The 11904-nt window shown below is 36.1% G+C and overlaps 1 protein-coding gene across 1 annotated transcript in view; it reads left to right on the top strand.

The window, feature by feature from the left end:
• The window catches only part of CUL5 (cullin 5), a 91635-nt gene that overhangs the window by 39894 nt on the left and 39837 nt on the right, over positions 1 to 11904 (top strand). Inside the window, exons 3-6 of the mRNA XM_021696608.2 lie at positions 2243 to 2419; positions 4396 to 4537; positions 5945 to 6090; positions 6173 to 6253. Of these exons, the coding sequence (XP_021552283.2) occupies positions 2243 to 2419; positions 4396 to 4537; positions 5945 to 6090; positions 6173 to 6253 (546 nt within the window). The remainder of the gene's footprint in view (positions 1 to 2242; positions 2420 to 4395; positions 4538 to 5944; positions 6091 to 6172; positions 6254 to 11904) is intronic.

The raw sequence follows: 11904 nt of genomic DNA, 5'->3' as shown, positions 1-11904 counted from the left end.
AACATAGTTTGCCATCAGGAAGGTGATGCTCCAGCTTTGTTGTTCTCAAGATCGCTTTGACTGTTCTGGGTCTTCTGTGGTTCTCTCCAAGTTGTAGGTTTGGTGGTTCTTTTTCTGTGGAAAATGCCATTGGACTTTTGATTGAGATTGCATTGAGTTTGTATGTTTTTGGTAGTGTGGATATTTTAATGCTATTGTTCTTCCATTCTGTGAGCAGCGAATATCTTTCCATGTATTTGTGTCTTCTGTTTGTTTCATCCGTGCCTTACAGTTTTCAGCGTGCAGGTCTTTCACCTCCTTGGTTAAGTTTATTCCTAGGTATTCCTGGGATCTGTTCCAGGGATACAAGATTGGTTAGTTCAACATCCACAAGCAAACCTTTGTGAAACACCACATTAACAAAATAAAGTATAAAATCGTATGATCATCTCAAATAGATGCAGAAAAACCATTTGACAAAATGCAACATCTATTATGATTAAAACTCCTAAAAAGTTGGTATAAAGGGAATGTATCTCAACATAATAAAGGCGGTATAGGACAAACCCACAGCTAAAATCACTCAATGGAGAAAAGCTAAAAGTTTTTCCTCTAAGATCAGGAACAGGACAAAAATGCTAATTCTCACCACTTTGATGCAGCATAGTACTGGTAGCAAGCAGACAAGAAAAAGAAATAAAAGGCATCCAAGTCAAAAAGGAAGAAGTTAAAAAAATAAAAAGTAAAACCGTCACTATTTGCAGATAACATAATATAGAGAAAACCATGAAGATTCTAACAAAAAACTGTCAGAACAGACGAATTTAGTAAAGATGCATGATACAAAATCAATATACAAAAATAAATCTGTTCCGTTTCTATACGCTTAAAACTATCAGTAAGAGAAAGTTAAAAACCAATCCCATTTAAAATTGCATCAGAAAGAATAAAATATGGGCACCTGGGTGGCTCAGTTAAAATGTCTGTCTTGGGCTTGGGTCATGATCCCAAGGTCCTGGGATTGAGCCCTGCTTTGGGCTCCCTGCTCCCAGCTCTTGTTTTCGCTCTCAAATAAATAAATAAAATCTTAAAAAAAAAAAAAAAAAGAGTTGCATGCTCTACCACCTGAGCTAGCCAGGAACCCCAGTCCTTTATATTTCTCTTATCAGCTGTAATGTCTCCTATTTCATTTCTGATATTGTTTGAGTCCTCTTTTTTCTTGGTGACTGTGCACAGGTTTTTCATGAACTTTTTTGGGGACATAGATATTTATAGCAGCATTTTTCATGATAGCCAATGGGTGGAAACAACCCGAATGTCCATCAATGGACAAAATAGATAAACCAAATGTGGTGTATCTATAAAATGGTATAGTGTTCAGCCATAAAGGAATAAAGTCTTGATACATCCTAGGACTTGGGGGTCCCTTGAAACTGTTAAATGAAAAGTCAGTTATAAATGTCTACATACTATGGGGCGCCTGGGTGGCTCAGTCGGTTAAGCTTCTGATTCTTGATCTCAGCTCAGGTCTTGATCTCAGGGTCGTGAGTTCAGGCCCCTTGTTGGGGGCACTGGGTGGCTCAGTCAGGTGGACTGAGTCCAGCTCTTGGTTTCAGCTAGGGTTGTGGTCTTGGGGTGGTAGGATTGAGCCCTGTATAGGGCTCTGCACTAAGTGTGTGGTCGGCTCTGTATTCTCTCTCTTCCTCTGCCCCCCCCACTCGTGCACGTGTTCCCTCCCTCATTTGCACGCCCTCTCTCAAAAATAAATAAAATCTTTAAAAAAATAAAATAAATGTCTACATATTACATGTTTCCATTCATATGAAAGTCTGGAACAAGTGAGTATATAGACACTGAAAGTAAATCAGTGGTTGCTTAGGGTTGGGGAAGAGATGGATGGGAATGGTAGTTAGCGGAGGATAAAAAGGTGATAGCTTAAGGATATGGGGTGTTAGGGTTTTTATTGAGATATACCTGACATAAAACATTTTATTAGTTTCATGTGTACATTATGATTTTATGTATATACCAGCATGATTGCCAGAGTAAGTCTTTGTGAACATGTTTTAATTTTTCTTGGATACCATATAGTTTGTGCAATAAATAAAATATTTTTATATAAATTTTATATATTGTATATATGTTTATATATATTTATATATATAATTTTATATATTTTATATTTATAGCATGAATATATTCTGTTATTCTTTCAAGCACCTACCTGTGTTTATTTCAAATTCATATGATTCTTTTTTTCCAGCGAGTACTGAGCCATCAAGATGATACAGCTTTGCTAAAAGCATATATTGTTGAATGGCGAAAATTCTTTACACAGTGCGATATTTTACCGAAGCCTTTTTGTCAACTGGAGATTACTTTAATGGGTAAACAGGGCAGCAATAAAAAATCAACTGTAGAAGACAGTATTGTTCGAAAAGTAAGTTACTTTTTGCATTTTTTACCCTAATCTTCAGAAAGAGGGTAATTTTACAACTTTAGAAAGTAATTCAGAATTTAAGTGGTTTTTCTTTTTTTTTTTTTTTTAAGATTTTATTTATTTATTTGAGAGAGAGAATGAGATAGAGAGCATGAGACGGGGGAGGGTCAGAGGGAGAAGCAGACTCCCTGCCGAGCAGGGAGCCTGATGCGGGACTCGATCCCGGGACTCCAGGATCATGACCTGAGCCGAAGGCAGTCGCTCAACCAACTGAGCCACCCAGGCACCCTAAGTGGTTTTTCTACTCGATCTATAAATTCCTTTTTGACTCTTGCTGGGTTTTACTGAATACTACCAACTTTCTTCCTTCCACGTTTAGCTGCACTCCTCTTTCGTTATGTTGTGTGGTGTTAAGTTGTGGATCTGTGTCCTCAGATGTTAGCGCCTTGCTTTCTCCTTTTCCTGGTTTTATCTTCTGTATTCTATTTCCTTCGTCTTCTTTGTTACTTTTACCTTCCTATAAATTACTTTTTTCCTCTTTCAAAAATCTCTCATTAGGTTACCTTCTTGTATCTTTGTGTTTAATTGTGGCTAAATTGTTGTTATCTTCATGATCTTCTTTTTACTTGATTCCAGTTATCATGAACTCATTATGTACTGTGTTTATTTTCATATTTTTGCATGGTTTCTAGTTAGAAGCTCTGTGTCCAGTAACCCCTCGTGATTTAATGGAAAGAACTCAGCTCTGAAAGTGGAATCCCAGGTTTTCTTTTCAACTCTTCAATCAGTTATGACCTAAACTCTCTGTCCTCATTTCGCATATGTATTCCTGCTTCTGAGAATCAAGTGGAAATATAGATTTGAAAAATAAAAAAGTGAAAAATGTCTCTTGGACTTTAAGCAACTTGCTACTTGCTGTGAAGGCTATAGCAACAAAATCAGGCATTCAAATAGTGGCGTAGGCATCCTGCCCCTTCCCAACTCTAAACTTTGTGCTGATGTGGACAGGGATGCTGTGAATTTAGACACCCAGGGATTCTCTGGGGGTAGAAATAACTGCGGTGTGAGACATTATCCCCCTTCCCCCAAAAAAGAAAAAGAAAAGTACTTCTAGATGCTTTTTAATTTGCAGTTCCATAATCATATACTCTCTTGTTTTTTTGTTATTCTTGATTTATACCATTCCCTACTGATTATAGGAATCAGCATCACTTAACGATTAAGAGCATAGATTCTGGGACCATACCTGTTGGATTCACATCCCAGTGTTGCCGTTTGTGAGCTGTATAAGGGTGGGGAAACTAGCTTTCCTCTCAGTGTCCCAGATTCTAATTTCTCAAAAGGGAGCTAACAGTACCTATTTGTTGGTTTTGAGGATTAAATGAGTTACGTGTGAAAAGTACTTAGAGCGTGCTGGGTATGTAGTGAATGTTGTATACCTGCTAATGTTATCATTGATGCTGATGCTCTTGTCATTAATATATTTTCTGTATCTGACACAGTTTCTTGGAATGATAATACATATGGATATGGGTATAACATTGCCATCATTTAAATGGAACATCTGTCAGGTGGATTTGTAGGTCCAGTATCACACAGGTTTTCATTTGGTGCTTTTTGCATTTATCATGTGTTTATTATACAAATATGTATATGAGCATTTCAAACACCAGTATTACTGAAATTTAACCTTGTAACTATAGGAGAGGTGAGCTTTTCCATGTATTGCTATATTTAATTTTTACAACAACCACTTGAAATTTGTATTATTATTTGTACTATTTTCAGATGGGAAATCCCGTAAATAAGTTAACATTTAACCAAACTTAAATACACTAGTTCCCTGAAGTATTCAAGTGAATATAGGCCTAAGAATTTGATTTCCTTTTTCAGTGTTTATAGTTAAAATTTTTTGTTTCTGTATGGTACCTGGTATATTAATAATTAAGATGATTGCATATTTCTTTTTGTCCTAGCTCATGCTTGATACATGGAATGAGTCCATCTTTTCAAATATAAAAAACAGACTCCAAGATAGTGCAATGAAGCTGGTACATGCTGAAAGATTAGGAGAAGCTTTTGATTCTCAGCTGGTCATTGGAGTAAGAGAATCCTATGGTATGTTCTGAACTTTTATGATCATAACTTTTTATGGAAATTCTGAGGCCGTTACAGAATAGTACGATCAGTTATCTGTGCTATCAACTAGTCACATCTACTTTTGGTGCCAGATGCTTTTAAGAGCCCACAGAACGTATTAAATCTCTTCGAGGAAATATAGAAAAAAATCCATATTCCTGTGGTTAATACTGGTTTTCTCCATCTCACTCATTTCTTGGCTGGTGAACCCTTTTAGTGACCTAAATTAGAGAAACCGTAGATTTGAATCAAGAACTCAGAAAAGGTGGTAACCGGTTTTGTACTTACATTTTCAGGAAGTACGTTTATTCCATGTACACGTTCCTCTCTGAACTTTTCAGTTTCTGACCGTGATATTCTCATTTGTTCTTTAAATCAGATACACTGTTTTCTCTGAGAATACTCCTCTTTCCGCTTTACTTGTGGCTCATCCTCATCCTGTTTGCTGGCAGAGGCCTTTCCTAATTCCCAGACTAGGTCAGGTCCCTCTCACACTGCTTCATAGTACCGATGCCTCCCTGTCATCATACTTTAGTTAACTGTGTTGCTGACACTGAACATAGAATGTGGGCACAAAGTATGCCTCGGTAAGAATTTTTTTGTGTTAATGAACCTTCAGCTATCTTTGGCTCTTTCTGTTGCCCCATATTTCTTTAGGTATCAAAGTCTCTAGGCTTTTGTTAGCAGCCATGTCATTGAAATTTATTCCTCCTCATTTCAGCTACCACCAGTTTATACTGTGTAAACTCTGCTTCTGGACTTTTGAAACAGTCTTCTTATAGTGATCTTATTGCTATAATTTAACCCGTGAACTGTTCACAAGATTAATTTTTAAGTACTGTTTTGTTAGTATTTTTCTTAGCATTTAGTGGTACACCACGCTGAAATCAGGTCACATAGTCTGAGTGCTGAGGCTCTCCACAACCATTCCTAACTTCCCTTTCTACCTTGTTTTCTGCTAACCTTACAGTCCACTCAGACAACGTGGTCATTTTACCTTGACTTGGCCTTGTGATTTGGTACTTCCCCATATTTACTTACTTTACTAGCTTCTGTGTAAATTATAGTTTTTCCTTAAGACTCATCTCAAATCCTGTCTCAACTATGAATGGTTTCTTGACCATCTAGTTGGAAGTCATTCTGTTTCCTATTCAGAAATACAATAGGCCCATGCTATCTGTACTATTTGTCACTTCAGTGCTTTGTGCTGTTACCTTTTTAAGTCTCTCAACACAGAAGGATTTTGTCTTATATGATTTATGTTCTCTTGAGCATTGTCACAGTCCCTTGCACATAATGACTCCTCACTATTTGTTATTTCATTTATTGTACTCAAAATACTGATTTGAAACATAATTAGAGTAAAATTTATTTTCTGTTTTTCAGTTAACCTTTGTTCTAATCCTGAAGATAAGCTTCAAATTTATAGGGACAATTTTGAGAAGGCATACTTGGATTCAACAGAGAGATTTTATAGAACACAGGCACCCTCGTATTTACAACAAAATGGTGTACAGAATTATATGAAATATGTAAGTCAGAACTTAGTAATGTGATAATTTGAGCTCATCCGTTGATATTCTTAAAAATGATTGCTATTTTGCTTCTGGGCAGGCAGATGCTAAATTAAAAGAAGAAGAAAAACGAGCACTACGTTATTTAGAAACCAGACGGGAATGTAACTCCGTTGAAGCAGTAAGTAACTGTGTGATTGTGTATTCTTGGAGATTATTTCCAGTACAGTAGCCCAGGGATGGCAAATATTTGATGCGAGTGTTCTTACTCATCCTTCTCACACCTCTGACCGGCATTACTGAATGCAGTTAGTACTCTTTCCCTGGTATTCCGGAGCACAGCTGCCGAAGTCACCTTATGCAGAACTCATTCTTCGTTCTTTTGAGCTGATGTGCAAGATGAGATCTGTTTGCCATCCCTGCTCTAGACTTTACTACATTTAATGTACTTAATTTTTAAACAGTCTCCTTGTATTATGTTTTATGTGCATCTGTAGTTAACCATTTTAGTGATTTTCATGTTGCAAGTAAAATATGCTCCCTAGAGATACAGTTGATTCTTGTTATTCACAGTGATTATGTTCTGTAAAGTGGCTGTGAACACTGAATCATTGAGTACCGATCAAATCATTACTTATAGGGGCTATTTATTCTTGTTATGGGAGGACGTTTTCAAACTTGTCAAGAGATAAAATACTACTTGATCAGGGAACATCAGTCTTTATTTTGTTATTTTGTTTTTCTTTATACTGTAAGTTCCTCAAAAAACAAAACAAAACTGATCAGAAGTAGTAGCCATGTTACAGTACCTCTCCTGAGTGTTTTCTTATGGAGAATGACCTAAATGTGCTATAGTAAGGAAAATAAGAGTCAAGCTTGCACAGAGTCTTAGAAATCGCTCATATATAGCAATGGTATTTACTCTAATTCCCTTCAGTCTTTGGAGCCTAGGAACTAGATTTAGATTTACATTCAAGGAGGCAACATCCCTGTTTGCCTGTGACCAAACATTTTCCAACTATGGATGGATTTATTTATTTCTTTATTTGCTCCTGACTTTTCTTCGACTCTTCCATCTTGAATGATAGTCATGTTTATGCCTTGTTCAGAAAACAGGTTGAATTGGATTTTTTTTTTTAATAAAGTACAGTATATTTCCTCTTTTAGTGGTTAAAATAACTTTCATGTTGGCCAGAAAAGAGGGCTAATTTCATGGTTGTTTATAGAAATTCTCTGTAGAAATTTAAAGCCAGGCTTGGACTTCATCCAGAATGCAGGGAAGGCCATTGAATGTTTTTTAAGCAAGTGTGCCATGCTCACAGTCATCCTTCAGGGGGATTAATCTGGTGATGATTTGAAAGATGAATTAGAATGGGGGAGAGAGAAGAGTAGAAGGTAGGAGGTCTTTGCAATAATTCATGCGGGGGTTTAGGAGTACCACGTAGGATTATAGCAACGAGGATGTAGCCGAGAAGAGTAGAGAGAAAAGACTTCCCAGAGGTGGAACATGGTGTCATGTGTGGGGCTGGATGTTAAAGGGAATGGAGTCAGTAATGTTTCTGAGGCTTTGGCCTGGAGGAATTTAGCTGCTACAGGGAGGTTGGATAGAAGAGTAAGTCTCAGTCCTGAGAGAGAAATAGGAGTTAGTGTGACAAGTTTGAGTTGGTTGATGTGCCCATAGCATCCGGGTGGGGATGTTGCAGTTTTGTAAGATAGAATTGTTGTTTTTCTCCTCTAGTTTATATGACTTAGTTGTATCATATCTATATGAAGCCTAAGGGGATTCAACTACAGATGTCTAAAAATAAGAGAAAGCATTAAAAAGAGGATGAGAATGGTAGAGATAATCAAATACACATGACAGTTGGTATAGAACAAGTAAGCCTCCCTTTCTGCTTCATTTATTTTTTTTTATTTTTTAAGATTTTTATTTATTATTTGAGACAGAGCGAAAGCAAGAGAGGTCACAGAGGGAGAGGGAGAAGCAGACTCTGCCAAGCAGGGAGCCTGATGTGGGGCTCGATCCCAGGACCCTGGAATCATGACCCGAGCCGAAGGCAGACGCTTAACGACTGAGCCACCCAGGCGCCCCTCCCTTTCTACTTCAGAGCACGCGCACACACACACACACACACAGAAAAAAGTTAAAATAGAAGATGTGAATTTACTTTTCCACAGTTACCAAATAGTGTGAGCATCTCATCAAGCTGAATGACTTTAGGGTTCAAAGATAAGTTTTTTCGTTACTGTTTTCAGCGGAGAGACCCTCAGTGCACTGCAGCATACTTCCAAAGGAACGACTTTATTTGGGATGTAGGAGGTCTTCTTGTGTGGTTTGTTTTTATTTTGTTTCAATTTTCTGCTTATTTTTAAAAATTAACTCTTGACTCAAGTAATAACGTGTATACAGAAAAGTGCACAGAAATCTCAGGTATGCATTATTACAAAGTGAACATACCTATAAAATCACCACACAAGAATTACCAGCAATTCCGAAATCATTCATCATGCCCCCTCCAAATTACTCTTACCGTCTTTTTCTTCAAAGGTTATCACTCTCTTAACTTTTAACAACGTAGATTAGTATGTAGTTTGTACAGCAGTATTTGGTGCAGAGGAGAAATCAAGTACCAAAATTGTAGGATTAATTATAACATTGGGAATTTCAGGTTTAATGAAGATGCATTACTATTTATATACCTCACTGAGCTAAGGCCCTTATACTGTGTACATAACATTTACTATATATATTTGTTAATTTATAGTTTCTGTTTTCAAAGAGAAATGATATATGTTAAAATGAAGTATGTTGTGATGGAAGGAACAGTAAACCAAAAAATCACCAGGTCCTGATATAAATAAAGTATGAACAGCATTATCTGAATAGTTAGTAAGAAACAAGTCACTTTCCATACTACAAACTATTCAGAACAGACTTACTGCCCTAAATTCTCCGAGAAGAATTATCAGCCATCAGAACATGCAATGGTATGTACTCACCTGTTAGACTATTCTTATTGGAGGACAGTTACAGTGTAGGAAAATATATTTTACTGTTACAGTCACTTCCTATGGGGCTATACAGTAATACACATCAGAATTTAAGATTAAAGTATGTATGTTTTTGGCATTTATGTTTTTCTCTGTAAATTAGCAAATTATTGTGGTTAATCAGTTACCTTCTTTGTATTTAGTTGGTATAAATCAATACCAGTTCTTTAAACCTGACTAGTTTTTAATATATGCAGAAAAACAAGGTTTTGGACCTGTATTGTGTATAGTAGAGAAAATCTCACCTAGGTAGTACCCAGTTGTGAGGCCAGGTGTCCTGAAAGTCAGATGTACATTTCAAGTAATATTACTGTAGTACTCAGCAGCTCACTGGATTCTTTCATTGTTTATCAGAGTTTTGTTATCTTGGGTATTCCAAGCAGCTGATTACATCATTTGCAAATAATGATGCTTTTGCCTTTCTGTTATTAATATCTCCTATTTCCTTCAATAGACTAAATCTATTAATAGTTAATTTGGGGGGAAATGTTAAATATGGGGATCCTTGCTTCTTCAGTCTTTGATGGGAATGCTTCCACATTTTCATCATTAAGCATGGTGTTGGATTTTGGCATGATGTATGCATTTTGTTACGTTAAGAAACCATTTATTCTTCTTTTATAAAGAATATTATCAGAAATGTATATACTTTAGTCCTAAAACCAGTATCTTATTTAATGGAGGAATACTAGAGTCATTTCCATTTAGATCTTTTTTTTTTTTAAAGGTTTTATTTATTTGAGAGCGAGAGAGAGAGAGAGAGAGAATGAGAGAGAGAACACGAGAGGGGGTAAGGTCAGAGGGAGAAGCAGACTCCCTGCCGAGGAGGGAGCCCGATGTGGGACTCGATCCCGGGACTCCAGGATCACGACCTGAGCCAAAGGCAGTCGCTTAACCAACTGAGCCACCCAGGTGCCCATCCACTTAGATCTTTAACAAGGCAAGGATGCCCACCATTTCTGCTGCTACTTAACATTGTATAAGAGGCATTAACCTCTGCAGTTAGACTAGAGAAATCAATTGGAGGCATAAGAATGGGTGAGCAGAAGTAAAACTCTGGAGATGATGTCATAGTATATTCGGAAAACTCCAGATAATCAATGATAAAACTAACTCAAACAATAAAGCAATTCAGTAAAGTAGTAGGATATAAAATTAACATGCAAAAACCAATAGTCTTCTTATACACAAGTAATAAACAGGATATAATACTAAGGAAAACATCACTTATGGTAATAAAGAAAATTAAATACTTGGAAATAAATTTAACAAGAAATGTATGACACCTGTAAAAGGAAAATTTTTAAACATTGAGAAAACACAGAAGTAGACTTGAAAAAATGGAAAGACATCCTTTGTTCTTAAATTCTGTGGGGACTTAGAATTATCAAGATTCAGTTCTTCCCTAAATGAATTTATAAATTCACTGTAATGCCAATGAAAATTCTAACAACTATTTAACAAAGTTAGGACAGGTTGATGTGACAGTTTATGTGGAAAAATAAACATGTAAGAATAGCCAGGAAAACACTGGAAAAGAAAAACTGTGTGGAGAAATCCCTACCAAACATTAAAGCATCCTCTATAAAATAGTGAGGTAATTGCGCATGAATCGATAGTGGACCAGGGAGATGGAGTAGGCAGTCCAGAATTTTATGTGACAAAGGTTGGATCTCAAATCATTGGGGGTAGAGATAGAAGATGGTGAGGGGACAATGCAGTAGCCATTTGGAAAAAGACGATTTTGTATATTACAGCATTCAGCATTTCATGTTTATCAGAGTTTTGTTATCTTGGGTATTCCAAGCAGCTGATTACATGATTTGCAAATAATGATGCTTTTGCCTTTCTGTTATTAATATCTCCTATTTCCTTCAATAGACTAAATCTATTAATAGTTAATTTGTTTATTCAGAAGAATAAACACCAAATGGGTCAAGGATTGAAATGCTAAACATGAAATCATATAGGTACAAGAATAATTCTTCTTTTAACCTTGGTATAGGGGAAGGCTTTTTAACATGACTCACAATTCAGAGCCAGTAAAAGGAAAGATTGATGAATGACTACATTTTTAAAAAATTGCAAAAAGAACCATAAACAAAGTCAAAAGATAACTGACAATCTGGGAAAAAGTATTTGCAATACCTATCACAGAGAAAGGCTTATTAGCCCTGCTATATAAAGAACTTTTAAAAATTGAGAAACAAAAATGGGTAAGAACCTGATAGAAAAATATTGGGAAAAGATACAGAGAGACGACACAAATATATACCTAATACTGGCCATCAAACATTTGGAAAATGCTCAAACTCATTCTTACTGAAGAGTTCCACCTTATAAACATGGAGGGAAATTGACAATCACGATTAGGCAAATATCACAGTAATAACTGTTGCAGACAAGCTCCGCTAATGGATATTAAAATTAATGGCCAAAAATGTGAGGTAAAATGGAGTACATTAACAGTTCAAAGTATATTCCCCAAGATATTTACTAAGGGAAAAATAGTAACTTTACAATGGAGAAACCCAAAAGACACTGTCTTAATCAAGTGATTAATGTTAATATCACCAGTAATAGGGACATACTGACATGATGTACCTCTTGATATGATGTACTGAGAAGAATACCTCATTCCTGTGGTGTTCTCATCAAAAATGCATTACCTTATTCTAATGAGAAAAGATTAAACAATCTCAAATTGGAGGACAATCTACACAATAACTGACTAGTATTCTTTTTTTTTTTTTTTTTTTTTTTTTTTTTTTTTTTTTTTTT

Source organism: Neomonachus schauinslandi, chromosome 11, assembly GCF_002201575.2.
Source record: "Neomonachus schauinslandi chromosome 11, ASM220157v2, whole genome shotgun sequence".
Classification (NCBI taxonomy): Eukaryota; Metazoa; Chordata; class Mammalia; order Carnivora; family Phocidae; genus Neomonachus; species Neomonachus schauinslandi.
The sequence above is the reverse complement of the archived record's forward strand: the minus strand, read 5'-3'. Positions and strand labels throughout refer to the sequence as shown.